Genomic DNA, 15,724 nt, shown 5'->3' on the forward strand with positions numbered 1-15,724 from the left:
GCATCACCTTAAAAGTACACTTGCTAGCTAGCCTGTCGGGTGCGGTGCAGCGGCGATAACGACGGCGCCGATGAGCTCCTCAACAGCGTGTTCACCTGGGACTCGTACGTCCGACCTCATAACGACGGAATCGGCTCGGCCATTGACGCCATTTTGGATGAGCTAGAGGTCGCGATCATAGACGCCATCAAGCCTTGCCGTATACCAAGCCGACGTCCCGTAGGCTGCACTCACGTCCGTCTGTCCACCGGCATGCATGTACGCATCTACGCGTCCATCCAGCCGTTGGCCGCACTGTTGCTCACTGACCGCGTAGCCGTTTGGCTCGGCTCGCTGGTAGCCGCGGCGCCGTGCTTGGTTTTGTGCCCGACGCCACCTGCTTCATGCAGTTGCTCGCAGCTACGCACCGCCCACCGCGTGCCTCCCGTCCCACTGGTCGCGCATGTCACCGGCCGGCTCGCTGTGGTCGAGTAGCGTGCTGGCCATCGCACCCCGCTGGCCGCCGCGTCTCGCCACGCATGCAGGACGCCGCGACCGCCAGGCCTATACTTGAGAGCAGCGGATAAACCCGGCTGAGACCGTTTCTATTCCCAATGCGCCAAACATGTATAGGGTTAGAATAGACCGGAATAAAAAAGGTTAGGGTATCAATTTCAGGGATTTAAAGGTGAGGGTTCATTTGCGTCCGCCTTTACAAAGTCAAGGTTTATTTCAGACTTTACTCACTCTCAAAAAAAATGTGATCGTGGCGTGACTCCTGGCAGACGTTTCATGTACCTGCTTTTGCGTTGGTTCTCTACGCTTTTGCGCTGACTCATCTTGATCGGTTGTTGTTTGGTTAACCAAGATGAAAACCGAACATACTGAGTTATGTTTAGTTAGTGGACCTAAAAACCGAATTTAACTGTGACAGCACAAAAAAACCAAAAAATCGGTTTCGGTTCATCGGTTTTTATGCCCATCCCTAGTAGCCACCTAGCCCCGCCATACAACCTGGCGGCTAATTAGCATGTGCGAATTAATATCTTAAGTTCCATAATTAACCTATCATTAGTTCACTAGTATACATCACAAGTAATTAATTAAGCATCTGACTTGCAATTTCTTCACGTGAGAGACTTTCCATGCACGTATACATGTTGCATTCTATGCATTAGCAACTTCTATACTCTTATACATAAACAACATATATAAACATACTACATCCGTTTCAGAATATAAGGTGTATCAATTTTTGTACAAGTCAAATATTTGTATGTTTGACCAAGATTATGAATAAAATATCAACATCCACAATACCAAATACTAGATAAAATATGAAAATATTTTTCATGATGGACCAAATGATATAAATTTGGTATTGTAGATATTGATACATTTTTATAGAAATTTCATCAAACATGCACACGTTTGACTTTAAAAAACTAATACATCTTATATTTTGAAACAGCGGGAGTATTTATTAATTTGTTTATTTTCAAGAGAGACAGGGGGACAATTGAACCCTTAATTGTAACTCACTTATGTGAAGTAACCATCATGCTAAACCACTTAATATTAGAATTATTTATGTAAATTACATGAGACATACTATTGAATACATTAGACTTCTAGAAATAAAGGCTTATCATACTACTGAATAATCGAGCACTATAATGAGATGGCTACATTTACTTCCAAAACTGCAAGGTTTGCACACATGAGGACCCCACGGGTGTCGAGACATACCTAGGTCGCCCGTGGAGAAACCACTCACACGTGATGTTCATGGAGACTTTCCTCAACAACATTGTCAATGCATGCCCAGGGATGGGTGCCCTCGAGTTCAAAAACACAAGGCAAAAGACAAAATATAAAGGTTGGCAGAGTAAATAACTCTATATTCTTAAGCCTTCAAAGACAACTTCAATTATTCTTCCAAAGCTGTGGGGGCAAAAGCCACCCCCCCCCCCCCCCCCCCCCAAAAAAAAAATTTGACCTGCATATAGTTCTGTGACTACTCCATGCATATGCAAGTCGTATTACATTATGTGTAATTGATCATCGGTGTCAGGGAGATGCAGCAAGTTCGCCGACGGCTGCTCGTGGCAGCCTGCGTCTGCATCGGAGCGGCCACAATGGTGACGGTCGCCCTTTTCCTGAGGGCCCTCTGGCGCAACCGGAAGGTTTAGCCAGCGGATCGGGTCGACACCGCCGACATCGCCGCCAAGTACCTCAGCGGGTGGGTCGGAGTTGTCACAATGTTCTGTACGTTGTACATTATGCTCGGAAATCTCTTGTCTAGTTAGCGTAGCGTGAGGATTTAAACCCAGGATGGTGGCAATCTCCTGCCTGGTTAGCGTAGCGTGAGGAACTGAACCCAGGTTGGTGTGTGTCCAGGTGGGTATTGTAGGCATGCCTGGTTAGCGTAGGGTGAGGATATCGAGATCTCAACCCAGGTGGGTGTGTGTCCAGGTGGGTATTGTAGGTGTGTAGTTAACTCTAGCGTAGGGTTGAGGATCTCGAGTTCTCAAGCGTGTGTCGGAAATGTACTTCGTGTGTTGTCGCGTCTATCAAACGCGTTTGTCGGAAATGTATTTAGTTGCAGTTCTTGTATATGTGGGTCCTAATGTGCATAGATCATTCCAGCGTAGGTCCCAACATGCATGCTTGAGCAGCTTTCTTTCTTTCACTGCCTCGGGCCTACGCAAAAACATGAGGGTTGACTGGATGTTTAGGCCCTGTTCGGAACAAAGGGTATTAGAACATAGGAATTTGAGAAACTATATGAATGGGAAAGGAGCAGTTGAGCAAAACTGAGGATCAAGAAACATAGAAAAGCTTGAGAAAAACGAGTTCGGGTCGCTGCATGAAAAACAGAGGAGGCAGCTTATGCATGGATTGTTGCATGTGTAATTAATCATCGGTCGATCCCCATGGTATTCTTAGTTATTTAGTTGTTGCATGCAACCCCAAAAAACTTGCATGATTTAATTTCATTGTGCATGTGCGCGTTTGAGTTTGCCATTTTAGATTACGCCCACTGGTATCTCCATTTTAATTTCTTTTAGAAAATATGGGTGGTATTCCCGTCCCACCGTGTTCTATTCATCAACCAAAATAACATGCCCAATTTCACAATGACTATGAAAACATGCGGTACTACGACTTCTCCTAGTGCAAGTATGATACGAGTATAATGCAGTGTCACCTTAAACAAAATATGACGTGGCATTGCAGAGAATATTGTAGTGTCATATTATGATGGAGTGCATCAAATAGAAAAGTTGATAAGAGATAGATCATATCCGCAACTTTGTGTTGTGATTCTACAAATAAAATGAAATAACATAATGATACTAATGTATGATACTATGCAATTGTAGTCATTAAAATAGTATCATGCGCCATGATACTATCACATGATAATGCATTGTGAGTGGCCTCATGGACCAAGACAGTAGACACATATACTAGCAAGAAAATAGTATGGCATAACAGTTACACATCAACCTCACTCCCTACAGGACTACTTTCCTTTGCAGAGATGAGCCACCTGGATAAGAGCAATTTATAAGAAGGGGCTTATAGTCCTTTTATGTGTCACTTTTTTCTATGTGAAAAAAAAAGATATGGACAAATAAGAGGAGTGGGACTCATGCAAGAGCCCATCTCTACAAGTGTTCCAAAGCAAACGTAGTAAATATGGAGAAAAGTGAATCTTATAGCTAACCTCATTTGTACAAGTGATGATAAATGATAACTCTAAATAACAAGGCAACTCTTAGTAATCATGTAGCTACAATATTAGCCATTCTCTAAGATGATCGCAAGCTCCATTAATTTTAACTAGCATAAAGAAAGATAATACAGCCATTGTGCCCAGTTTATTGTAGGCATTGAATGCCCATCATCCTACCCCTGGCCTCTAATGGTGACCGTGCACTCTCTCGTCAGCAGCTTGTCCTCGTGCAGAACCAAGCACATCCATTACTGTCCCTCATGAAAAAGGTGGGTTTTTTTTTTTTTTTGCGAGGAATCCTCTTACCAACGGAACCTTTTTAGTTTTTACATGGAGGGCGGACGGACACCAGCCGCAAGGGTTCGGGAAAGGGAATAGTTGACATGTGAGAGTTTATTGAGAGATTAACCTTGGGCAGCTGATAATTAGTTTCAAACCCAACGTGTTTGGTGTGTGGTGAGAATTCAAGAGAAAATTATATCTCATGTGAATTAATAGGAGGCAGCAGGGAAGAGATTCGAAATTAGCCTCCTTAATTCTATTTGCGCTTTCATCCTGGACTTTTTTGTCCCCTAATAAAACAGTGTCACGTATCCTTGAAACTCCCGTTCCCCTTAACTGCTCTGAATCAAACACGTTGTGAGGCTGCGTAACCCCCTCTTTTTAGACTGGGATGGAGTAATATTTCAGATCACGCCTGTGATATGGTACAACTGTAGCGAAAGACGATGGAGCCATAGATAGACGTTTATCAGCACGAGCTAGAGAAGCATCTGGGGCATGTTTGGTTGCCCGCATGCAGCCCAATTAGGCCCGTGCGGGATCTGCGCGGCCTGTTTGGTTGCTTGGGCTGCATGCGGTTTGAGGCCCGCACGGACCTTAAAGCAGCCTGCAACCTGGCCCGGCGGAAACTGCCGAATCGGCAGTTTCTCGTGAGCCTGGCTGGACGCGGCCACGCGTGCGGGGCAGTTGCACGCCTCAGGCAGTGCGAGAGACGGAGGGGACGTCTCATAACTCGCCCCCACTCTCCTGTCACCGCTCAGGCGCACTGTTCCCACCGCTCCCTCCCTCCCTCACCGCCGCTCCCTCTCCTCTCCTCCGATGGCTCCGCCTTGCCCACCGCCACGCCGCCCTTTGACCCCCGTCGACCAGCGCATCGCCAGCATCCACGAGCGATGGCTGGCCGGGCTCCAGAACTCGGGCCGTGACCTGGCGTCGGCGCTGCGAGCACCGTCCCCCATCTGCTGCCGGCCACCACGAGCGCCAGCCAATGCGGTGCCGGTCGCTCCTGCTCCGCCGCCGATTCCGGACCTCGTGGTCCTGGGCTCGGTGCCGGCGCCGTCGACGGAGCCGCCCCTTCTTGGGACCCCATTGGCCATGGGGGTTTTCTTGACCCCTGTCCAAGGGTTTGCTCCTGTCGGCGGGCCGTCCTCCTCAACCTCCGGCGTGTGAGCACGGGGCCGATGCCGCAGGCCATTGCCAGGGCCGGCTTCTCCTCTGCTCCGCCACCTCTCTCCTTCCCGCCGGGGGTTTCACCCCGGCCTTGGTTCGCCGCGGCTGCGCGTGCTCCGGTGAGTCAAACCCCCTCAATGGTTGCTCATAGATGTAGATTAGGGGTTTATTTCTTAGGCATGTGCTAGTAGTTAGTGGATTCGAAAGGATTAGATAGGATTCTAGCAGATCCGATTGGATGCGATCCCAATCGAATCCAATCGGCTGATCTATTCGTTTTGTACAGTGTGTGTGGTAGGATAATTTTCTTGTGCTACTGCTAGTGTGTCCTATGATCTGTGTTCATGCTAGTAGCTGTGTTCATGCTAGAATCATGTTCATGTTGACTGATGAATGTTATACTGACGGCATGTTCATGTTGACTGATGAATGCTAGAATCATGTTGACTGATGGCATGTTCATGTTCAAACTAGGATCATGTTCATGTTTCATGTTGCTAACATACATGTTCAAGCTAGGGTTTGTGTTGAATGTTATACGTGCATGTAGTAGGACCATTTTAGGATGGTGCCAAATCTGCATGGCTGCACATGGGTGCTATTGGCACTTATTGTTGCTATTTTTAGATGTTTCCATGGTTAGGATAGTGCAGTGATCAGTGCCAGTTGCAGCAAAGCAGATGCCACTGATCAGTGGACTTGCCCAACAGCAAGTCGACTGATTAGTGCCACTGATCAGTGGCATTTGCCCAACAACACAAGTGTCATAGGCAAATGCCACTTATCAATGGCACTTGCTGTTGGGCAAAATGCCACTTATCAATGGCACTTGCTATTGGGCAAGTCCACTGATCAGTGCCATTTGCCTAACAGCAAGTGTCATTGATAAGTGGCATTTGCTCAAAGAGTTTGTGCACTGATCGATGGCATTTGCTCTTGGGCAAATGTCTCTGATCAATGCCATTTTGCAAAGAGTTTGTGCACTAATACTTGTCATCTTACCTGACAAGATATTGAAGACTGACTGGGATGTGGCGGGACGAGGAGCTCAGGTGGTGGTCGGAGCTGAGCGCGCCAAGGATTTCATCCCCACGAACAGGTGGCTCAGGACGGTGGACCTGCCTGGCAGGATCGCCTTCATGAGCATGCCTCGTTCAAGGGGACGATCTCCGAGGCAGGGCCACGAGCAGGGGGGCAGGGAGCCGATGCGCTCCTACCAGCAGATCAAGGACAACAAGGACCTCGCCATGCTCGTCGTCCCTCCCAAGTTCGTGGAGGTGATGAACACCTGGCTGGTCATCAAGCGGCTCCCGCGCGTGGTCAGGCTGTCGGCGAACAACAGGTGCGTGTTCTGGGTGCAGGTCCAGAACTTCGAGGGGCACATGGTGCTTGGCCGGGGCTGGAACTACTTCTGCCGCCGCCACCGGATCGTCCCCGGCGACCTCGTCGTTGTGCGCATCTCAGGACTCGGACTGAAAGTTCAGATCTACAACCACGACTCCTCGGTCATGTGTAGGTTTCGTTGCAGCAAGCACAATTGCGTTGGTAACATCGAGCAGGCTATGTAGTTAAGTTAAGTAAGGTGTTAGTGGAGAACTTCTATGGTGTGTGGCGAGACTTGTGCTGGGAACTTGTTCATATTTTGGCCAGGAGCAGCACCCTGGCATGGAGCAGGGAAGGAGGATGCCACTGCTGTTAATCTAGACTTATGCTATGTAGTTAAGTAGTTTGCTGTCATTTCCTTCTTTGTTGTGTTCGATTTCATTTGGTTGCCTGCTGTTGTGCTGATCATGTGATGGTAAGGCCACCACATTTGAATGAGGTGAGCAGAACACAAACGTTGTTTGCAACCAAACAGCTGAAGTTTGCATCTGCTCACACCCTAAACACAAAAACGGCAAGCAAACAGCAGGGGGGTAAGTGCCTCTCCGTGCGATGCAGGCAACCAAACAGGTTGCATCTGCTGCATTTCATCAACCAGGCTGGCTGGAGATGGATATGCAATGCAACTACTGTTGCAAACTGCAACCAAACACGGCCCTGGTGAATCTCATGTCCGGTGGGAAGCACTATAGATTTTTGCTTCTTTCTCACGGAATTTTTTTGTTGTTGTCCCTCTGGCTCATTTCATTGCACATGTTCATATCGATCTCTGTGGTCAAATTAGAAAGCAGCATATTAAAGCGCAAGTGACAGCATCGTCTATGTAAGGGGATACAAGTAGAAAGTACACAGTGATTTAAGACAGTCTCAGAATAACAGGGCATTACTTAATCGCTTTATCATCAAACAATGTAACAGGAATCGACGGTCCCGCCATATGTTTTCGACAGTCGCGTTTTATATTGATCGCAAACTAAAAGCTAATACTATTACATCGTTCGATTCTCAAATGTCAAGCAAGTGATACAAGAATAATAAGTACCCTCTGGTTTCTGCTCGACCAGCATCACTGCGGTTAACCCAACAAACACTGGCGATTTTATCTGCCAGGATCCCTCCGGTTTATTCGCTCGAAACAACAGTTGCCACACACACATGCTCACAAAATTGGATAGTCCAAGTCAAATCTTGGTGCTATATGGGTAAGTCGGTGCCAGATATCCCTTCGCCACCAGACAGAGGTTACAAACAGTGCTTCTTTAGGATAGGATTCACGTGCTCGATCAAAACTTACCTGTTAGCTTATTACTCTTGAGATTCGCCTCTAGCTTTAGCCCGCCTCTCAAGTTCTGCAATCTTCTTCTCAAGAAACACAACCCGATCGCTTAGCTCGGCATTAGACTGCTCTGACCCGTTGGCTGCGGTGGGTGAATCACCATTATCTCCAGTGGGTGAATCACCGTTGTTTCCAGTGGGTGTATCAACTGCTGACACTGGCTTTGGTGCCTCGAAAAGGTTGAAGGTCGACACTTGCGCAGCTTCGGGCTGTGGTACAACCTCTGGAAGATTCAAGAAATACCTTACGGCTGTCTTCCGGAGAGCTGAGAGAAAATTTTGGAAGTAAGGTTTACGCATTAGAAACTAGGGAAGGAAACAAACAGAAGACATGGACATGTGCAAGGTTTCAAGCCTGGAGGACTTACCAAAACCATACCCAAGAGAGAACAAGTTTGCCGTTACCCAGTAACAGAAAATTGCCTGCAGAAGCAAAAAAAAGTATTAATGGCAGTGCAGAAGAAAAGAGAAGATATAGACAGTGAAAAGTGATGTTAATGCTGCAAACAGAGAAACTTAGCTATGTTAAGGTGGATAAAATATGGCATCAACAAAAGAAGATAGTTATTAGGTTAAGCATGAAACCACTGGCACCATGTATATTTATTTTTTGGGGATGGACGCCACATATTTCTTACGGAAGTGTGCAAGCAACGATTTGTCGCATATTTGAGTGTGGATAACAGCTCTAGCTTATTTTCTTAAAAAAGGATTTACATATATTTCAATCAATTGGTGTACAATGATCTTCAGCAGTTAGGTGGACAAAAACAGGTCCTCTTTTAGGGTACAAACTTAACTGTATCTGTCTAACTGAAGCACTATTAACACCTAAATGGCAGCTCCAGCTGAACCATGCAAAATAAATTTCTGCTCTAGCCCTCCCCCAAGAAATCAAGGGAGTAGCCCATACCCGTGTTATTCCAAACTCCAGACCACACCATGAAAGCTTTGACAATGGTGCAAACAGGGCTTTAATACACACCAAATTGCCTTACATTTCAGGTAATATCAAGCCCATGTATGGATGAATAAGGCAACTAGGGAAGACTTATTGTGGTCGTGATCACATAGAAAAAGTTACTGAATGGACTTTCCAAGTTTATGGGGCTAATTTTGCCCAGTTTCAGAAGCTAATCTGAGGCAGTACCCAAAAAATGGTCATTATATACCATTGTTTTCCAACAAGCCCAGATTTAGTTATTCATTAGGAGAGGGCACTTAATCATGCCAATTTACCTGCACTCCCAGTATGTTCAAATTCCTTACATTCAAATTCCTTACAGATAACTTCTAGTTAGAATTTTATGGGTATGATTCATGAAATTAATAGTCCTGAGTATTTCATACCTTGGGAAAGTGCATTGTAAATGGTATAGTCATAAGAGCCAATATTCTAGAGAACTTCTTCATCGTTTGCAGCATAGGATTTCCCTCCATACCTTCTTGCATATTGAGCTGGAAAAACAAATATTTTCTTATCTATATAATAACATATAGGACATATATTGCATCGGCCAGGGTGCACACCTCCACCGTAGCCAAGAATGTCACTGATGTCAACACTGGGAGGATGTAAAGTTCATCAGGAGTTGTCAAATCAGTAAACCAATATGCTCCACCTCCTTTCAAAGAAGGGACTTTCTCCACCATGTTTTGTATCTACAGTTCATACACACGAACAAGGTGGAAGAACATTAAAAGAAGAAGATAAACGTTACTCTAAGATGGCAGTATTATAACTAGGTGTGGTTGTAGTTAGAATTTTTGACATTACAAGGAAGTGGTATGAACTTACAGCGAAGAAAAAGCTCATGAATATAGGCCCTTGGATGAATAAACCCTTTAACGGTGTCAATGGATTAACACCACGCCTGACGGCAGACATTCAAAAATTAAAACAATAGAAAAAAATTTGTATGGCTAAAAGAAGTAAAAGACCACATAAACAATAATAGAGGTTAATGCGGCAAAGTCAAATCAAATTATATAGAACATGAAAAGCATGATTACTGATTTGAGCAAAATAAATTTAAAAAGAGGCGCTTACTGAGCACGGATGATAGCAAGAACAATTTAACGGCCAACAAAGCAATTTCAAAACCTACAAGATTCTACAGAGCCCAAGGCATTTAAAGGAACACGGTCAAATTTGAATAACCACAGAGATGAACGTAATGTGATTAGTTGGCAAAATTGCACCAAAGAAAAGGATTTTTTAACACAGCAGGCAAAATAATTAACTTCCAGAATACAAAATATTCCCAAGGAAATAACTAAATAAGTAAACCATTGGAAGATGCATACTTTGTGAATAGCTCGCCCAATTTCCTTTTCCCCTCTAGCATCGATTGTGGATCCATTGACTGCGATAAATAAACATGAAGGTTATATCATTAGGAGTGTACAGTATAAATTGTTTTGAACTAAAATAGATTTTATGTTCCCTAGGAGTGTAAATTGTCTTGGACAAAATTGAACTTAGGTTCCTGCAAATGCATTCATGCAGTATCAGTATTATCCAGTACAAAAGAAAAATGTGTGTTGCATTATTTGTAAACATCATACCTTGATCAATTTATAACAGTCAACTTTGACAAATATGACTAAGAAGAAGAGCGAAGGATGATAATATCGTTGATTATATGTAGATCGTAAATATGATGGCACCTTACATATCTCCCAAACACTCCAAATAACAGAAAAGTATGGTTTGGTAAAGGGGAGGCAACAAATCAAAGTGACATGGAAAAAAGGCTACTTGTGTAGAATTGCAGCAAAAAGCTAGCAAAAATATGATCGCAGGATGTTGCTGTTAATACAATTATGGCGTCTATAACGAACGTGCTTATAGTAAGTTACCATATAAAATGCAACTTGAGCTGAAGGAAAAAAATCTACTTACATTACGCATTTCCATGTTGATTGCCTCAATTTCTGGCCTCATTGCCTGCATAGAGTAAGAGTTTGTAAGAGGAAATTCAAATAGGTACCTTGCAGTCACACGAAGAAGCACACCAGACATATAATGTGGACAGATTTAAATAAGAAAAGAACAGAACAAAAGGAACATCGTATAACTATCAGGCCTCTCAGTCTCAGAAACATTGAGTGACGTAGGATAGTCTCACATAACTTAGTGGAGGCATATCGAATTTCATCTGCATGATATGATGTTTCTTTCTATGTCCTCAACTACAAGCCTTCAGCCACAGTATGGCAATCAGAAGTGATGATCAAGATCAAAGTAGTTGGACAGGTTAACCGAAAAAAATATAACGCCAACTGTATCCCCTTTAATTAAGTACATGAAGCGTTTGGATTCTCATTCTACTCCTTCACATAACATAAAAAGGGGGGCAGTACACTTTTGTCCAATGCATGTGGCTATACAATTTCAATATATGAATAAAATTATGACATAAATGATTTAGACCCAAAGAATCGTTTCCATGTTGCTATTCAAGGCTAAAGAATTGCAGGCCACTGGAGCAAATGGAGACGATACATTCACATGATAACTCAAATGCAGTTTACATGTTAGCTGAAAGAAAACATATTTGGCACATGCAGCCATCAAATTCTCCCATCCCCACTCGACCTTGCATTATTATCTCTATCACCAAGCTTGAATCGAGACATCTAAAACATACTACATGTTAAATACACGAGCCTGCCTTCACTACAAAATGCACAGAAGTTTCAGTGTTCGCCGTTATCCAAGATTGAACTTGGTAAGTTTCTATAGAAGTTTGTCATAAAACGCATCAGCAAAAAGCAGAACGGACATACAATAAATAACAAACAATATAAGTAACTCAAATGAGCTCATTACATTCAACTTCATCGTGGACTTGAGCTGGTTCACAAGCAGCGGGATGGTCACCGTTCGGATCAAGATGGTCGTCACCGCAATAGAAGCCCACCTAAAAAATGACCAAAGTTCAGAACTTTATCGCAGTTTACTTGATCCAAAGTGGAACGGCATGGCCCCCAGGTGCTACGAGGCTTACCAGTTGAGCCCGGTGAACGAATGGACGGCGTCGATGGCGTACTGCAGTGCCGCGACGGGGGGGAACGAGTCTGCGGCGGCGGCGGCCACTTCGCCCGGGAAGGGCAACGGGAAGGCGGGCGAGACCGCGGCCGCGGCGTCGGAGAGGACGCCCGCCGCGACGTCCATCTGGCCGGCCGCGGGGTCGGTGAGGATCCCATCGATCTGCGGTCCGGGGGAGGAGGTGGAGAAGCTGCGGTGGGCCGCGAGGTGGGCGCCAAAGGGGAGGGGGACGGCCAGGCCCTGGGATCTCGCGCGCCGACGGAGGTCGCCGGAGGGGAAGTGCGGGGGGGCTTGCTGGGTGGGGAACCGGGGGGCGGTGGAGGAGGAGGCGTTCTCGTGGTTGTCGTCGCGGTGGGAGGAGGGGACGAGGTGGGAGAGGGAGGGGTGGAGGCGGCGGGTGAGGTGGCGGGAGAGGCTGGTGGCGAGGCTCCTCCGCGCGGAGAAGGCCATGACAGCGGCGGCGGCGGCGCGGCGGCGGGCACAGCGAGATCGCGTGGGGATCGGGGGAGAAGAGAGGGTTAGCCCGCGACGAGGCGGATATTCCACTCGCGGTCGCGGTACGCTGCTGACATGTGGGCCCTACTCGCCAGTCCCCGTGCCGAGTGCCGACGTGCCTCGCGCTAGGTCCTCGAAGCCAGACCTGGCCAAACGGGCCGGCCCCGGCATGGCACGGCCCAGCCTGGGTTAAACGGGCCAGGCACGGCACGGCCCGGCCAGGCACGCTAAGTACACGGGCCGTGCCGGGCCGGCACGCGTGCTGCCCTCCCAGGCCCAGGCACGGCACCCTCATTACACGGGCCGGCACGCGGCCCGTTTGGCACGCTACGCACGACTATGTCAGGAGGTACATCGAGGCACGGCTGCTCGCTTCGTTCAAAAAAAAAGGGCATGGCTGCTCGCCTGCTCCTCACGGGCGCGTTGCGCCTTGCACGCACGCACGCACGTCTCCAAATTAAATATTACTCCCTCCGTCCGGAAATACTTGTCGAAGAAATGGATAAAAATGAATGTATCTAGAACTAAGATATGTCTAGATACATCCATTCCTCCGACAAGTATTTTCGGACGGAGTGAGTACACGCCATGCAGCCAGCCATGCCCCATGCACATGCACGCAGACGCAGCAGGCAGCACGCAGGAGCAGACAAGCAGGACACTTATCTCGTCGTGACGTGCTGACGCGACTGGGCACTGGCGACTCGCTCGCGCGTATGCGCACGCAACGCGACAACGGTTGTCTCATCGCTACTGGCTCGTGTTAATCGTGCCGTGCCGGGCCAGCACGCGTGCCTGGCTAGGCAGCCCAGGCACGGCCCTGGCCATGCCACGTGCCAGGCACGGCCCATTAAACCACATGCCGGGCCGGCCCGTCACGGGCCAAGTACGCGGGCTACCGGGCCGGCACGCTAAGGCCGGCCCATTTGGCCCGGTTTGCTCGAAGCTATGGTAAGGCTCTGCGTGACTGCGTGCGTGAGTTCACCGCGACCGACGTCCCAAATCCCACGGCCTGGCCTGGCAGAGGGAGTTCTGGCCATTGGAGAGGAAGTAAAATGCAGTGTATACGCTTACTTTGGTTATTGTATTCAGAAATACGGTTAATATGGTTATTATATACGTATTGAGATGATTATACGGTCATTGCCGGACCGTTAACTCCGTATTCCATCTGTTTGATCGGTTAGCGGGGCAAGGATTGACTGACGCCCTAGGCGAGAAACTTTAGAAACTAAGGGTAATAACACCCCCTCCCCCCTCCCCCCAAAATATCCAGTTTCAAGGCATATAAAAGTCAAGTTATGTGCGAAAATGCTATTCTGAGCTCGAGCTCAGATGCTCCTGTTATCTCGTCCGATGCCTGGCGCTGAGATTTGGATCCACAGAGGTATTTTACAATGTATTCTGAGTAGTAGCAGATGCTTTCGCACAGAATAGGGCCCACCCACGTGCCGCATTTATCTGGGGCGGCTGCTACAAATCATCCGACTTATTTCCCCATGAAATAAGTCAGGTTCCCAGCCGTCCGATCAAAAGCCCTCGTATGTTGGATCGGTCAACGTAGACCGCGTCGCTCTCACGCAATAGCACGCCGCGCGTGGCCTCGTCTTCCTTGCGTCGCTGCCAAATCAAAAAAAATCCCCACGCACACGGGATCCCTGAGATAGGCGCGGTGAGCTCCGGCGAGCGGCCCTGAACAAGCTCGTAGTCGCAGCCGCCATGCCGCGCTCGTTCGCAGCACCAGGCTCGGCCCAGCGTCATTCCTCGCCTTGCAAACGCATTACCGCCGCCGGTCATGGCAACACCGTAGACTCCAGGCGTGGCAGCAGCGCTTCACTGCAATGGGCTCCCCCCAAGAGGCGCTGGCGACGCTGCACCAAGCCCCATTGCAGCTCCGCCGACTGTCCCAAGCAGCTCCATTGCAGCTCCGCCGCCTGTGTCAAGCAGCTCCATTGCAGCTCCGCCGCGCCAGCAGCTCCGTCGTCGGCGTCGAGCGCTCCATTGCAGCTCCGTCGCCTGCGCCGCGCAGCTCCATTGCAGCTCCGTCGTCGGCGTCGAGCGCTCCATTGTAGCTCCGTCACCTGCGCCGAGCAGCTCCATTGCAGCTGCGCCGCCCGCGCCGAGCAGCTCCATTGCAGCTCCGCCGTCGGCGTCGAGCGCTCCATTGCAGCTTCGTCGCCTGCACCGAGCAGCTCCCCCCGCCGTCGCTCGAGTACTGCAACGGCACACGAGGTTACATTGCATCACGGACGAGGTTGCAACGCATCGTGATGTCCGTGGACAAGTTGTTGTGTCGCATACTGGCGGCCGTCGACGCGTTCGTGCGTTGCAGCACCAGCGTTCGTCGACGAGCGCCGTTTCTTATCGCCGGCAGCACCTCCCGGTTCCCCTGCTGTTGTGGTGGTGCTCACCATGGCTCCCCTCCATGGGCGCTGCTTTGCAGCTATGCCGCCTCCAGCTATGCAACGGAGGAGCTCCGGCTGTTGGTGCCGACAGGCGACGTCAAAGCTCTTCCATCTTCCTAGCTGTTGTGGTGGTGCTCGGCTGCTCGGCATGGCTAATCTCTTGGCGATGGGATGTATGAGGAAGAAAGAAGAAGAAATGAGTGGAGGAGCTGCGTTAGAGATAAGATAATACAGAACAAACGGTAGCCTCCACCCACCGATTTTTTTTTACTCATATAATGCATCCGCCGCAGACAGCCTTGCTGTGGAAGATTCCCATCTCGGCCTTCACGTCGATCCTCACTATCCCCACAGGCAACCTCAGATTTCTTGTCATTCTCTCTGATACTGGTGCTGAAAAATTTGAAAAATAATACTATCTGTCAGGATGAAAATATTTTTTTCCAGACTCGCTAACATGCAACAATTTTGTTTGGCTCGAAACAAAAGAGTACACACCTAGTGCTCTATGCTCTGCTCCAGTTCTTTGACCCTCTGTGCCTGGTACTCCCTCCGTTCTGAATTACTTGTCGCACGTATGGATGTATCTAGATGTATTTTAGTTCTAGATACATCAATTTCAACGACGAGTAATTTAGAACGGAGGGAGTACATGCAAACGCATTAGCCCCCTCACTACTTCAACATACAACCAAGGCTACCCTTCACTACACTAACAACAAATTCCAAAATATCTAGTACTCCCTCCGTCCGGAAATACTTGTCATCAAAATGGATAAAAGGGGATGTATCTAGATGTATTTTAATTCTAGATACATCTCTTTTTATCCATTTTGATGACAAGTATTTTCGGACGGAGGGAGTACTGTGTTTGCTACA

General features: G+C 47.8%; 2 protein-coding genes across 2 annotated transcripts; both read right to left on the minus strand.

Annotated features, from left to right (window-relative positions):
* Positions 1 to 7,411: 7,411 nt before the first annotated feature.
* LOC109772766 (mitochondrial inner membrane protein OXA1-like) lies at positions 7,412 to 12,511 on the minus strand. The gene is made up of 9 exons (XM_020331462.4): positions 11,905 to 12,511; positions 11,727 to 11,817; positions 10,797 to 10,841; positions 10,199 to 10,257; positions 9,690 to 9,765; positions 9,422 to 9,553; positions 9,242 to 9,349; positions 8,260 to 8,314; positions 7,412 to 8,157 (listed from the first exon to the last, which is right to left on the minus strand). Exons 1-9 carry the CDS (start codon positions 12,393 to 12,395, stop codon positions 7,862 to 7,864), a joined length of 1,353 nt encoding a protein of 450 aa, XP_020187051.3. The 5' UTR covers positions 12,396 to 12,511; the 3' UTR covers positions 7,412 to 7,861.
* Positions 12,512 to 13,716: 1,205 nt separating this feature from the next.
* On the minus strand, positions 13,717 to 15,074 carry LOC109772767 (uncharacterized). Its single transcript, XM_020331463.4, has 2 exons — positions 14,742 to 15,074; positions 13,717 to 14,655 (listed from the first exon to the last, which is right to left on the minus strand). The coding sequence occupies exons 1-2, from the start codon at positions 14,993 to 14,995 to the stop codon at positions 14,274 to 14,276; spliced, it is 636 nt and encodes a 211-aa protein (XP_020187052.1). The 5' UTR covers positions 14,996 to 15,074; the 3' UTR covers positions 13,717 to 14,273.
* Between the last annotated feature and the right edge of the window lie 650 nt (positions 15,075 to 15,724).

The sequence above is a fragment of the Aegilops tauschii genome, chromosome 4 (assembly GCF_002575655.3).
Source record: "Aegilops tauschii subsp. strangulata cultivar AL8/78 chromosome 4, Aet v6.0, whole genome shotgun sequence".
NCBI lineage: Eukaryota > Viridiplantae > Streptophyta > Magnoliopsida > Poales > Poaceae > Aegilops > Aegilops tauschii.

Excerpts from the sequence above, each read along its gene's own strand:
- LOC109772766 (XM_020331462.4), bottom strand. The coding sequence starts at position 12,395 with ATGGCCTTCTCCGCGCGGAGGAGCCTCGCCACCAGCCTCTCCCGCCAC. Across the intron at positions 11,818-11,904 it reads TCGTTCACCGGGCTCAACTG|GTGGGCTTCTATTGCGGTGA; the intron begins GTAAGCCTCGTA and ends GTCATTTTTTAG. Across the intron at positions 8,158-8,259 it reads CTCTCTTGGGTATGGTTTTG|CTCTCCGGAAGACAGCCGTA; the intron begins GTAAGTCCTCCA and ends ATTTTCTCTCAG.
- LOC109772767 (XM_020331463.4), bottom strand. The coding sequence starts at position 14,995 with ATGCCGAGCAGCCGAGCACCACCACAACAGCTAGGAAGATGGAAGAGC. Across the intron at positions 14,656-14,741 it reads GAACGCGTCGACGGCCGCCA|TACTCGAGCGACGGCGGGGG; the intron begins GTATGCGACACA and ends GTGCCGTTGCAG.